This window comes from Leptidea sinapis, chromosome 29, assembly GCF_905404315.1.
Source record: "Leptidea sinapis chromosome 29, ilLepSina1.1, whole genome shotgun sequence".
NCBI classification, from domain to species: domain Eukaryota; kingdom Metazoa; phylum Arthropoda; class Insecta; order Lepidoptera; family Pieridae; genus Leptidea; species Leptidea sinapis.
The window spans coordinates 8,119,368-8,134,287 of NC_066293.1; the positions used below are offsets into that span (position 1 = coordinate 8,119,368).

Consider the following 14,920-nt stretch of genomic DNA (forward strand, 5'->3'; position numbering starts at 1 on the left):
TATAACAGCACTAGCTGACCCGGCAAACGTTGTTTAGCCATATAAATTGTATTGATCTTTTGCTTGCTAGTTGATAAGAGATGGCGCTAGTTGTATTCATTAGTAACAATCACACTTCTTTTATATTTTGTATAATTCACACTATAGTTTTATAAATTATAGCCTATTTGTTATTCTGGTGTGTAAGCTATATTATTGTAAAGTTTCATCAAAATCTATTCAGTAGATTTTGCGTTAAAAAAGTTCAAACATACATCCAGACATACAAACTTTCACATTTATAATATTAGTAGGATAGGCATAATCAAAATTGTCAGGAGTCTGGGCGCTGATAACTGCAACACAGTCCAAAGACTAACGGCCGTTCCCAATATACTATCTACAGATAGAGATAAATTACTACCTTCTACTGTCAGTAATTAGCTGTCAATAATAAGTCATTCTTATCGCCTTATATTGGGAATTGCAAATTTCTCTACAAACTTCTATCGCTGGTAAGCTATACGTCGCCCCTATTGACCAGACGGTGTGTACGGATAAGGTGAGTTGCCGTCGATAAGTTTATTGGGACAGAAAAGTCAACGATAGTAACTATTTTTATCTTAAGTAAGAGATAGACTGAATATTGGGAACGGCCGGTATGCGGCTGTCAACGTAAAAATGTAAATCATGTATGCTTGTGACCTTAAATAAAAAAACATTTATTCAGTTCAGAATTTTGTAACAAATTAGTTTGTACATTAATTGGTATCATGTTGTAGAAGCATATACAGTCGTCCAATACTAACTCGACTTAACCGAGTAGTAGGCATGACAAGTTTATGTATGTTCCCGGTATGATTATCAAGTTTTCTAGAAAAATTCGCTTATGTGCTTATGCAGGTACCTACATAACATTTTAAAGATTAAATTGAGAGATAAAATTTGTAGAATAATTATTAAAATAGCGCGAATAGCCCTCATCTGCACGAAAATGGTATTTATAATATCATAGGGCATAATACTATGGAAATAACTAAAGTATTTAATAAGTAAGTATTAAGTAGTTAATTATTGTCTAATATTTTAACCGCGTATGCTGTAGAACAGGCCAATCCTTCAATATATTCAATATCCAATATACTCGTACTTCGAGTCTAATTTGGTAGCTTACGAATTAATTGAAAACTAATAAGTGAATTTGCCAGAAACAGTCATAACCATAATGTTAACACCAGGAACAGACATGCACTTATGATGCCTACTACTCGGCTAAGTCAAGTTAGTAAGTCTTTTGTGGGGCGATTTATATGATTTTACAACAAGATCCCAGAAAATGTTTAAAACAAAAGTATTACGTTATTCAAAAGAATTGTTAAAAACGTGTGTGTGGTAAAGTTTACTATAACATAAATGACTTTCTTAATGATACCACAGATTGGGAATGCAGTGACCGCCCTCAGGCTATTAAATAATAAGTTTAATTGTACAATATTACTTTGTAATCATATTTTTTGATGAAAAAAAAAAGCCCGCTGTGTTTGTTGCGCCCATTCTTCTCAGGTCTGAGGCATTCATTTTGGAATGGGTGGTAGTTTTTGACTCAATAAGTGATGTCACATCCTATTTTGAATAAAAATATTTGAATTTGAATCCTTATTGATTTTTATAATAATAAAAATTATCTTTCACAGTCCCTATCGTTGGTGTGTTGCTAAAAACAAATTGTTTCCGCTATAGTGACGTCACAAAATGGTGGTCGCGTGAAATACAGATAATAAAACTATGATTTTAATTTTGAAAATATAAATAATTATCATGTATTTATAACAAATTAGTATTGAATTCGTATTTATTATGATAAAAACACTATAAACAATACTTTCATTACATAATTTTTATTTGGCTTCAATTATTAATTACAGGTGGTGTTTTGTGGTAACTTCCTGCGCGTCAACCCGCTGTCTATGAAGCTGCTCTCTTACGCCATGTCATATTGGTCTAAGGGTGCTTTGAAGGCGTTATTCTTGGAACACGAAGGGTGAGTAAATTGCCTCACGTAAAGATATCGCATTTATTACGGGGAGTGTTCCGAAGAGCTGTTTGGCTCGACACGCCACAAAATATATATATTTCACAATTATTTTAATAACATTGTAAATCCTCCGATCACGTGGAAGACTCATCACATCACATTAAGACACAAGAGGAAAATCATGTCAGATGTCCATGTCGCGCCTATTCCTATAACAATTGGGAACTGTACTCTCGAAATTGTCGACGAGTACGTCTACCTCGGGCAAACAATCCAGTAAGTTATTCTATTCGGATAAGCAGCGTTCGGGAAGCTCTGTAAAATCTTCTCGTCCCAAATACCACAGTGTCCGAAGACGAAGGTTTCAACCAGTGTGTGTTGCCAGTGATGACTTACGGTACGCAGACGTGGTCGCTAACTATGGGCCTTATGAGAATGCTCATGGTCGCTCAGAGAGCAATCGAGAGGGCTATGCTCGGAGTTTCCTTGCGAGATCGAATCAGAAATGAGGAGATCCGTAGGAGAACCAAAGTCACCCATAGCAGTCCAAGTGATGGCGAAACTGAAGTGTCAGTGCGCAGGGCACATAGTTCGACGGACAGATGACCCTTGGGGCAGTAAATTTTGAATGGCGACCACGTACCGAAAGACGTGGTGTTGGTTGGCCCACATGATGGACCGACGACCTGGTCAAGACTGACGGAATACTTTGGATGAGGGCAGCGCAGGACCGATCGTCGTGGAAATCTTTGGGGGAGGCCTTTGTCCAGCAGTGAACGTCTGATGATGATGAAATCCTCCGATCAGTTTGTGCCGGGCTCTCCCAGCGACAGGACGTATTACTTTTTCCCGCCGCTTGCTTGTAAACCATCGACAGCTCGAGCGACTGAGGACGGATTCGACCAAACACGATGATAACTATACAGGAATAATTTATCCCTTGGATATTTTTGTTTCCGTTTTTCCAACGTATGCATGCTAACAAGTTATAATGGTTTTATTATTTGGTAATAAACTATTATTATAAGACTAAGAAATATAATTATTATGATTAATTCACTAAACTTACATACAAATAATTTACGTACTGTATGAACAGAAGACGTGAAATTAATATCGATGTATACATGATGTAATATATATGTATGATGACCGAAGAGTGAACGTATGTATTATGTGTAAACCGACAGAATTCCATGTTCTATTGTTACTTACATGAAATGCCATAAAAATTCAATTTTGTAGGATAATAGAGTGAAGTGTCAAATTTTGACAGTTGTTTTAGTCGTCTTCTAGATGACAAGTGACATCTCTGCTCTGACAACTGTTATTCTCAGATTAACCTTAATGCTCTTCAACACCGTACTATTATGCATTACTTGGTAGTTTCCACAAAGGCCACAATATAAAGAATAGAATAGCAACTTTTATAGACCCAAAATCATCTGTGTAAATATTTAATCGCGAATAGTTACATTATTCTTAGGTAGTGGTTGGTAAAATGCAAATTTAGCATTTAACTGTAGTTAGTTAGTCGCGAGTTAAAACTTACTCCAGTCTGGTTGAGCCCGCCCTTAAACATTCAATTTTATAGCAACGCAAAATCGAATACGCACTCGCAGTTCTGACTTTTTTTTATATATTTGCAGGTACTTTGGTGCGGTGGGTTGCCTTCTACACTACGATATTAAAAACCACAAGCAAAATAATTGTGTCTCAAACAATACCGACAGATGAGCTTTATATGTTACGTTACTTATATATAATATATATTTTGCATTTTTTGTACACAGGGATATAGTGTAGGGTTTTGTTAAAAAAAAAATAACCTCTTTGGTTTTTTATTAGTTCACACATAATAACTGACACAAAATTGTTATTTGAGTTTCTCTCGATACTGGGATAGTTAAAAATTTTATTTATACCAAAATTTATGGACATTCATAGTTCGATGCCCGCGCGGAACATAAATTTTAGTAGAAATAAACATTCAACAAAATATTATATTGAAATTGAACGCTCTAAGGCTTAGGCCACACTATAGCTAAAACCGCCGCGGTTTTTAACCGCGAGATTTTGTGAGTGGAATAAACTAATATATAATTTGTTACAAAATGGCGGATACTGTGTCGTCAATACATTGACTTTCAAATAAGAATAAAGTCACAATCACGCCAACAATACAACACAATATACCACTTGACAGCCCGATTAATCAATGTGTGCGCTAACTTAGACTCACGTTCCTTTTCTATCTTGCTCCATTGTTTTTATGAAAATAAGGGACAAGATGAGCAGGACGTTCAGGTGGCAACTGTTACGCCCTGCAAATTACAATGCAGCAATGAAGTGCCGCTCAAGATTCTTAAAAAACACAGAAGTTCTGAGCGGCAATACAATTGCGCTCGTCACCTTGAGACATAAGATGTTAAGTCTCATTTGCCCAGTAATTTCACTAGCTACGGCGCCCTTCAGACCGAAACACAGTAATGCTTACACATTACTGCTTCGTGGCAGAAATAGGCGCCGTTGTGGTAGCCATAATCTAGCCGGCATCCTGTGCAAAGAAGCCTTCCACTGGTACATATCCGTTAGAGATTTTCTTCTCTCTAGCACGATTTGTTCGTCTATATCATAGTTTCTCAACCTTATTTTGCTCACCGCCCACTTTGAGAATATGTTTTTTCTAGAGTATTTTCGTGTATTTTTTTGCCTTTTTAGACTATATTTTTCAATCTACCCACGCCCCATCAATGCCCCCTAATTTTCTCTGGGTCTTCTACTGCCATATATTGTCAGTCTATATTTCATACCACAAGCGACTTAGCAGCAACTAAAATCGCTTCATTTGAACAAGTAATAACCGCGCGCGGTTAAAACAGCAGTGTGGCCTAAGCATAATAATGTAAGTGATAACAGATAACAATATAAAGTGATAACCTTCACTTCTAGGATTAATACACAAATAAAATTTGAAAAACAAAATTTTATGAACGATGCGGGATTCGAACACACGACCTCCGGCGTTCCGTGCCGGTGCTCTAACCAACTGAGCTAACCGTTCGAGTACCGCCTCGTTATAAAATTCTGTTTGCTTTGTTCAACTCTCATAATGTACCGGCGAAGTTATTTTTTATTGATTAAAATGAACTTTTGTGTGAGTAAAATAGCCAGAGCTTTATTGATATAGTTGTCTTACAATAGTTATTGTTGTATTTCACTACTTAATGTGTCCAGTTGATATTTACTAAATAAATTCCGACGAAGTGAACTGCATATTATTATGGAAAATCATTGTCCTTTGCGACCCTACTTATGACTATAATTGCGCACTTAATGACACCGCACGTCGTAGTCGTGTAGTCTTATCATGATGTCATGACAACAGGCCAGGCTTATTGCGTTAGTGTGCATGACAAGCTACGACTTATACTCGCGATACGTTATTCACTCTGTTTTAGTGTGCGTGTGCTGCTGAAAATAGAGGCTAACAGTCCGCCGCTATTGTTTTCGCCGTGTTCACAGCTGTCACAGTCAATCTAGACGTATAAATTATCTATAATGCTAGTTAACAAAACGCCGTTGATCTGAACTGAAGCCAAACGTGCACTTCGTCTATCAATTAGTGGTCACTCGTTTGCTCTACGGAATTTATTTATTAAGCATTCCAACGATGTATACCTGGATCTGGATATTGCCCTGCCATCAAGTGAACCTTAAGCAGTTCTGATCATGCCCACACCTAGAATTATGATTTGTGTATGTTGGCATCGAGCAATAAGAATGTGGCTGTTTGTTGAAACTCTTTGTGCATGAAGGGATCGAAAAAAAAACCAAGGAGTGTTGTTATGAAATTCATTACAACATTACAACACTCGTTTGGATAATGTAATGGTTATTACGACATTGGGTGTTTTAATGTTGGTAAAGCTAACTGTTTCAGAATCTTTTATAGAGGATTTAAAGCATGGGTAAAGATAAATAAATATATATTTATATGAGGGGTTATAAAAGGTGTTAGTGTGATTTAATTTTGATTCACCAGATAATAACTCTCGGGATTATAATTCCATACTGTTTAAACGATAAAATTGCCAACACAATCAAAAAGTGAATATTTGGAAGCACAGTGTGACTACTGACCCAAGAGTAAGTTCCGTATTAAGAGGCTTTATATTATTTTTTTTAAACTGAAATTGTGTGCACGACTTAAAACAAGTGAATTTATTATAACATATTAACATTAATTGCAGGCTTTTTAAACATTTTAAAAGTGGTGCAGAAATTTTACAAATATGGAATGGGATTTATTGAGCATCTGAAAGTAGTGATTACAGATTGCTTCTTTAATTTTGACTATTTTTATTTATTTAATTTTATTCACCCTTTCCGTTGACCGTTGGTTCGCCAGCCAGTCTGTGTCTGGAGAGTGTTTTTATAATTTATAGATATTTTACGTGGTGATAGGGACTTCCAAGTTTTATAGGTAACAGTAATTATTTGTAAATATCTTTTACGCAATTTTATATTACGTAGAATAGTTGAAAGTTGGTAGGGTAAATGTGCTAATTTCCGACTTCTTGAGATTTTTGTTTTAATCAATATTTTCCTAATATTTTTTCCTGGTATCCTACGGGGCTATAAATTATGGTGTTGTTTATAAAGTCGTATAATTATAACTGTAAGAGTTCTTCTAGTGACGCTACACTAAATGAAATATACAGATATATAGATTTTATTTTGATATAGCATAAAGTAGCTTAACTTTGTTCAAATGATCAAAATAAGTTTTAATATGATGTCATTAACTTAAATTAAGAAGAATACTGTATTTTTACAACTCTTATGTGTTGTTTTCTACTAGACGTCTTTTTGGGTTCAAATTAAGAATTTTATTTGAATTATTTTTATTTGTTTATGCTACTCGAACCTAGTTTTTTATTTTTGCAATTGCAACTTTCAATTTTATTTTGTTATTAAAGTTATTGTTGCTAGAGATCGGAAATAAGTCGCTTAACTTATATTAAAAGACAATATCAATCATATTATCATAATTCCCTAGCTAGTTTTACTCTAACAGAATAAACGAAGGTAGAAAAGTGAATGCTAAATTATTTCGTAAATTTAAATGTATGTGGTCACGAAAAAATAAGAATTCTAGATTTACTAAACTATTGTTTTTATGACCTTTGAATATGATAAATTGCATAATAATGTTTGACGCTGGCTGCTGAATTATTATGAATGTATGCATTTTTTTTTAAATTTGTATAACTTCTGTAATACTTAACTCAAAAATGTATTTAATGTTTCGTAAATTCAGTTGATACTAATTTAATAACATTTCTTTCAAAAATATATTAATTGAAACATGATTTTTGAAACATTTTGACTTATCCCACTTAATATGCTTTTATCTGTGGTACTCTGTGAATGTAAAGTTTAGCCAAAAATATATCAATGAGAAGCTTTGTCATTTTAGCGCCCGGCAAAAGCGAGAGTCTGCTAAATGTACATAATAAATTGTATAATATTATTTCATAATTCTATGATCGATTCTGCTTCGTGGTATTTAACCGATTATTAATTGTTTTATGATATATTTTATCGCACAAAGTTGTTGTTTCGCACTTAAATTATGAGGTCGGGTGGTTGGTTTCATACGTGCATTTTGTTAAACGAACATATGGAATTCTTAACCGTATAAAATTCACTCTAGTGCCTAATGTTATTCCCATAAAAAATTAAAAGAAGATTAGAATAGTTTAGCCATAGCAAAAATGTTACTTAACAGAATGTTCGTAAAAGGGCTAAGTGTACTAATTAAAGATCCCTTGCTTGTTTGTAACTCTGGATATGATATCTGTGATTAAATTGTTAAAAGTATAGATATTCGTGATTGATTGTAATAAATATCAAGGTGGTCCGCGATTGGTCGCTTTACCCTATCGGCGTGGTGGGTCTGTATTCGCATAATTTCCTATTTGAGCTGCGTATTGTATATTATTATATGAATGATGTTGATATACTTAGGTAATTTTTAATATTTTATAACGTGATTAAATAAATCTATTATTATTTGCTGTTTCAATACCTATTTCCAGATATCTGAGGGGGAGGATTGGTACTTTAAACATTTTCTACCACTGTGATGCTGTATTTTAGAATTCCGTTTATTTCTCTGTGCGTGTTGCTGTTTTTACTGTTGTTACCTTTTAACATTAGCCTTCACTGTAACAAAACTTACGGCCACTTTCTATATTTTAATTCATTTCCAGCTATTGCTATTTCAATAACCGCTTAATGAAGCATTTTTCAATTTATCTAATCGATGACTGATATCAATGTAACTAAGTTCCTATGCTGTAGAAATTTAGAAGTATCAGTTTGGAATGCAGATTCAGTGTAGTTGACGTATTTTTATGTATAACTATGCAACAACCTGTGTCATAGTTTGGGACATTTAATAGTTGTTGAATGACTCATCTGGATCAAATGTTGGGTGCTGCAATATGTGCTTTTTTAAAGGATTTGGTGGAGCAGTTCGTTAAGTACGCACCATGAGACGTGAGTTCTCTTTGTGAATAATGTTTCTGTAAGTCTTTATCCAGTTGCAAAACAAGATGTTTTAGATGATCAGCATTTGGGAATTATATGCTGTTAGGTGTCGCTTAATGAGAAGTTTTTAGTGTGAATACGATATTTATTGATATTGTTTCGTTCACGACGCAGACGACGCAGGTTTATTCAACTCAAGGCAGAGCAGTTTTTATAATAATCTATGTACTTAGTAAGAGCTACGTACGCTGCGGCACAAACACGTGTGGCGCAGCATGCAAAGAGGATATAAATACTACGTAATAAGAGGCGGAACTACCTAAGTAAAAATTAAAATTTAGTTTGAAACGTGCAGTGAGATTTAACATTAGTTTGACATACCTAGTAGTAATTACAGGATGGCGATTGGCGTCGAAGTATTATGCGGCTACGTTTGAAAGCAAACAATTGCTTAAAACGTTAGGCTAGTCTGTCTCCGTTTTTAACAACATTAGGTATAACCGTCATCTGTCAATCTATCAATGACTGCACGTTTCATACAATCGAGTGAATCGCTTTATTCTTACGGCCTTAAATTGGCATACAGTTATAAAGCAAGCAAAACAAGCATAAACCAAGAATATGTTAAATGTTTACAAATAGACATTTTGCTTACGAATGGTTTGTTCGGACGTAAAACGTTTCCCGCGTTTATTTGCAAGGCTGCTTGTCATTCGGAAAACTTCAGAATTATCATTGTATTGACAGTGTTGTCAACGATATTGTAAACATTTTGCATATTCTTTGTTTATGCTTAGTTATAACTTTATACCAAGTTTATTTGTAAGGCCGTAAGAGTTTCACTAGGCTGCAGACATGCGTCTGTCCTGCTCTACGCCTCGTATTGCCGGCGCAGATTTCTGAGTGAAGCGTGCATTGTTTTTTACAGCTAATTCAATTTTGTACACATGTTTTTTCCAACTAATTTTTAATTCTGTTGCAATGATAGATCATTTAATTCATTAAGTGCGTTGTGAACCTTGTCTGTATGCTACTTATTATCAAGACTTTTAAAAAAGACATTTAGGGTTTTAATATTATTGCCAAGAAATTAATTGTTTTTCATATTATGTATGTTGAAAATAATCCTAGAAGTCTTGCTGCGTCGCAGCATATGCTTAGTTTTATTCCTCCCTGCGTCGTAATCCTCAGTACTGAGGGTCGTGACCACCCCTCTGTATCACTTTCTCACGTATGATCGCTCTCCATCTATTCCTGGCTCTGGCGGTGTGAAAGGCATTGTGAACCGTAGAGTCGAAGGCGGAGCGGATCTGATCGGACCATCGTGTTGGACTGCGTCCACGAGGCCTCTTCCCATCTTTTTTGCCGACCACAATGAGCCTCTCAAGGTTTCCATCGTCCTTCCTTGCGATGTGACCGAAGTATTCTAAAACTCTGCGCAGACATTCGGAAAACAATCGCGAGGAGATCCCGAGTTCACGCAGTATGGAGAGATTAGATCGAAATGCTGTCCAGGGGATACGGAGCATCTTTCTCCAGCACCACATCTCAAAGGCGTCAATGCGTTTGCGGTCTGCAGCTTTCAGTGTCCAAGTCTCAGCGCCGTACGAAAATATTGAGAAGACTAGGGTCCGTACCAGTTTGGTCTAAGTTTTTACGGAAATGTTGCGATCTCTCCAGATTCTTCCAAGCTGAGACATAGCGCTCTTAGCCATGCCAATTCTCCTGCGTACTTCCCTCTCGCACGAAACATCGTTACTTATGTTGGAACCCAGGTAGATAAAGTTGTCCACCATTTCTAGGCCCAGCGCACCAGTTAGTTCCAACTTCCCAGATCTATCCACCACCATGACTTTGGTCTTGGACCTGTTTATGGGAAGTCCCTTAGTTTTAGTCCCTTAGCTTAGTTTTATTAAGCCAGTGACAAATTTAAATTAGGCTTTTTTGTAGTATTTGTGAAGCTGCTTTAGGATCGCTAAGACTTGCTAAGATTGTGGTGTCATCAATGAAACGAACAGACAGTTACTATTTGTATACGAAATATAAAATCGAATGAAGAAGAAAAAGAAAGGAAATCGAATGAAGAAAGTAGGTCCACACCGGCAGAATTCCCCAGCAGTGCTCGTTGAAAAATAAAACAAATATATAATGTGCCATATATTTATTTACACATTTAAAATATCACAATTTGTTCGATATTCGCCGATTAAAAACAAAGCTCACAATTCTGTATAATAGTGTTAATTAAATCTATTTTGAGGATGACTATTAGCATTTAAAAATTCTCACTTTACTTTCGTTAACTCACACAGTCTCGCCGCTAGTTGCAGAAAGCATCCCTAATGTGAAGTGAATGTTTCATTAAATATAATACCGTCACTTTCTTTTTCATATTGACAGTCAAAGAGTATGTGATATAATGAAACATTAATTTTAAGAATGCTTTCTGCAACTATCGGTGAGTGTACATTTGAAACAAATGTTAACATAGAAACTAATGTATGATTCGCTAAGTTACTGAATGGAAATCTTTCTTCCTCCTGTTATTAAAAAAGCTTTCTACTCAGACTATAGACCGCGGTATGTCGCAGCGTCTCTGCAGCTTTTATAATTATAATTATATTTGAAGAGAAAAGATCGACAATACATAATTATTACTAAACATACGGCACGCTATGATGGCCGTTTTGACGTTTGTCCACTCATGAAGTTTCGTATTAATTAATAATTACATTGAAGGAGCAAATTACTGTTCTTTATTGTCAATTTTCGAGAATAAATTAACATTTCACATCACTATTATAATATGTCAAAACGGCCATCATAGCGTGCCGCTACTTTAATAAGTCTGCGTCAACCAATTTTTGCGGGGTATATGGTCGTGGCGATAATGACGCGATCTAAATTAACCAATCACATCGCTTCCGGCCAAATGCGGTATGATAGAACTGTCTATTATACGACAAAGTCTTGATAATTGAGTTGTACGTAAATGAGCAGATTGAGCAACTCATAGTTTGGTAGTTTGTACAGAATAATATACATTTAAATATTTATTAAGTAAACTTACCGCCAGTTGCAGAAAGCATCCTTAAAGTTGTTTCAATAAATATAATACCGTCACTTTATTTTTCATTTTGACAGTCAAAGATTTTTTTTCTTTAAATATGTTTTCTGGAACTGGCAGTAAGTCAATTGTATTCATCGGTATCAGATACTGTTACAGGGTGGTAGATAGGTGATTTTTACACCACAAACCGGAACAGTTCGGCGTTTTGACACAATTTTTGGGACACGGTAGGTATATCTATCAAATCTTAAGAGTTAATTCTCACAAAATTAAAATCCGTATAATTAAAAAGAAATCTATTATCAACGTTCATCAGTGAACTACTTAAAACTCTTTACAAAATATCTTAATAGCAAGTCCATTAAAAATTAAAGAAATAGGAAAAACTTTTGCAATTATCTATTATTTCACAATTTTATCTGTGGATTTCCATAGAAGTGTAAGCGAGGCGGGTACAAAATTGTATGAGAGCAACAGAGATAGAAGAACATCTCTAACGGAGATACAGCGAGTTATTGTTACTATAACCGATTTTACCAGACCAGCTTATGCACACATTACAAATAAAAATTGGTAAATTAATTACACATTATTTATCAAATTTTAATAATTTTAATGGATTATGGATACTTAAAAAGTTTTTCCTATTTCGTATCTTATACCTACGGTTAATAAAAGACTAGACTACCAAATATAGAATACAATAAATATAATTTAGATACAATAATTTATTTACAAAATAGGGATTATTATCGATATAATACTGCGGATTCGGCAACTAAAATATAATCATAATTTTTATTTATATCAAAGCAAGTCTTAAAGGATTGTTTTATAATATTATTAAAGATTAAAGTATACCATAGAGCGTGCAACACGCACAAAATATTTCATTCAACTGAGCTATTGCAATTTGAAAATTTGACAGTTGACAGTGACTTAACACAAATAATACGCAGTGACATGTGCCGCCATGGCATTAGAATTATTATACAAAAGTTTGCAACTAAATTCTCTACGTATATATTATAATATAGATATGATAAAATATATATACAAGTCTCACAAACAACCGAAAATAATGTTCGGCGCGGCACATTGAAATGATATAAAACGGAGAGACAGCGGGATTAAAATAAGAACGCAGCTTTTGTTTGTCTTTGGGGCGTATTTTATGTCAAAATGCGTCCCAAACAGGACGCTTTTGAGTTCTTTTATTATAATTGGATAAAAACATAATTGTTTCACCACAACCTACAGGTAAGTACAGTGTAAATTTAATTTTTTCCAACATAGTTTACCTACTTATAGTTTTTCAGCTCATGTCAAAAATATTTCCAACTTATTATATTAATTGAAGAAACATTTATTTTATGGTTATTTTATTGAGTTCTTTTCGGCAGCCTTTTTAAAAACACATAGGTAAGTAGTTTGTATAATTAACTTATACATTGAAAGTGGCCAGCTATGATAAATTAACCTCTATATAGCCTCTTGCTTACAGGCCAGGATTATTACTAAATAGCGTGCCCGACAAGCTATGTCTTACACTCGCGGTAACTCAATCAGTTTTAATTTGGGTGCGCCGCTATCATTTCGCACTGTTCACAACTGTCACAGTCCATCTAGGCGTGTAATCTAAGTTAGCCAGTTTGGTTCTCCGAAAAAAAAATATTCAATAGCCGAAAAAATGTACAAACAAAAACATATTGTCAGAAATGAATTTTCATACAAAAGTACCGCCCGCATATTTTTACGAAATTTTAGAAGCATTTTTAGAACCAATCTTAGCACTCTTTCAAAACACATTCTTAAAACGATTCATAATGTTGATACTATCGAAATATATTATGAAGTGGCCATTTGTATTTAACAGCGGTATTTTACATTATCCACAGTCTGAGTGGTTTTCAAGGAGATTTTTTCCGTGATACCTTCGAAACAATTTCGCCCTCTTTTTGGCCGATTAGAAATAAAAATTTGAACGCTTAATTTTAAGTTTGTTTTTATTAACAATGTCTAAATTAGTACCTATTGAATAACATTTTTAAATTTTATTATATTGTTTTAGCATATGAAATAAGTATAAATGCTAAAGCATTTCTAAGTAATTACTATAGATATATATACATCTAACTATTATACAATCTATCTATTATTGTCTATGTTTGATATTTTGGCACTTTTACCCTATTATGCAATGATATATTGTACTACGCAATAAAGTTCGCGATCCGAACATTCACTATTCGATTGAACTGTACTGCAATTCGTTCACCTCACTCAGTGTGGCTTCGACCATAGATAATACACTGCTTCGACATTCACGCGGAGTGGTCGCGTCGGGAACAGCTCTAGCAATAAAACTAACAAAAAAGAAATAGTGTCACGCCGGGATATTAATAATAATAAAGTGGTCAAATAAGTATTTTATTTTTATTTTTCATGTATATAATAATAGGTAAATTTTATATACCACAATATAAATTAGAAATTGTTCACTAAAATGCTATGCCATACTACGTTTTCATTTAACTTCTTTATTACATTGTAATTCAGTTGTAGACCAGGATTAATTATTTTTTGAATCCAAAAAAAAAAAATAAAAGTAGGATGAAACCCATAGGAAAAAGAAGAGAATATAACTAAAAGGAAAGGAAAAATAAATTACGGGTGATCTGAGGTCGGGAAAGGGGGGTCATGTATATAAGTTATCTTAAAATAATAATAAATAGGCATCTTCGCATATAATTTAAAGAAGATTCTACAATTTTCTCAAAATATTGAAGAGGTCTAATTAAATATTAACTTATTTGGTAGTTAATTATAGAAGTATACTTCGATTTCCAATTTTTTTTTGCTATCGACATGAAACAACATGGAATCTTATGATTTTCGAGTAATAAGCAAAATATCGGATTCGAGTTTTTTTTGCTTCTATACATTTTCTGAGAAAAGCATTACAAATGTAATGTATATTTTACTTAAAAAAAAACTAGAGATTTCAACAAATAAAAAGCCCACCGACCAAAGCTGATATTTTGACGTCAGAATTTTTAGAAATAAAAATTATTATTAATTAAAAAATTACCTTTTTCGATATTTAAGTCAAAATAAGGCGAATGGAAAAAAATGAAAATAAATAGTACAAATCAAAAAAATTACAGTTTATTTATATAATATATCTATATTCATGGATATAAAAAAGAAACTTTCCACCAAATTTGGTGGTTTTTTTTTTTCTGTGAAACACAATCAAAAACTAAATACTTGGTGAT

General features: G+C 34.0%; 1 protein-coding gene across 6 annotated transcripts in view; it reads left to right on the forward strand.

Annotated features, from left to right (window-relative positions):
• LOC126973392 (pantothenate kinase 3) overlaps positions 1-8,092 on the forward strand; it is an 83,361-nt gene extending 75,269 nt beyond the window's left edge. For all 6 annotated transcript variants that reach the window (XM_050820640.1, XM_050820641.1, XM_050820644.1 and 3 more), the window contains 2 exons: positions 1,905-2,020; positions 3,664-8,092. In XM_050820640.1, coding sequence (XP_050676597.1) covers positions 1,905-2,020; positions 3,664-3,751 — 204 coding nt within the window. In that variant the 3' untranslated portion in view covers positions 3,752-8,092. The remainder of the gene's footprint in view (positions 1-1,904; positions 2,021-3,663) is intronic.
• Positions 8,093-14,920: the final 6,828 nt, after the last annotated feature.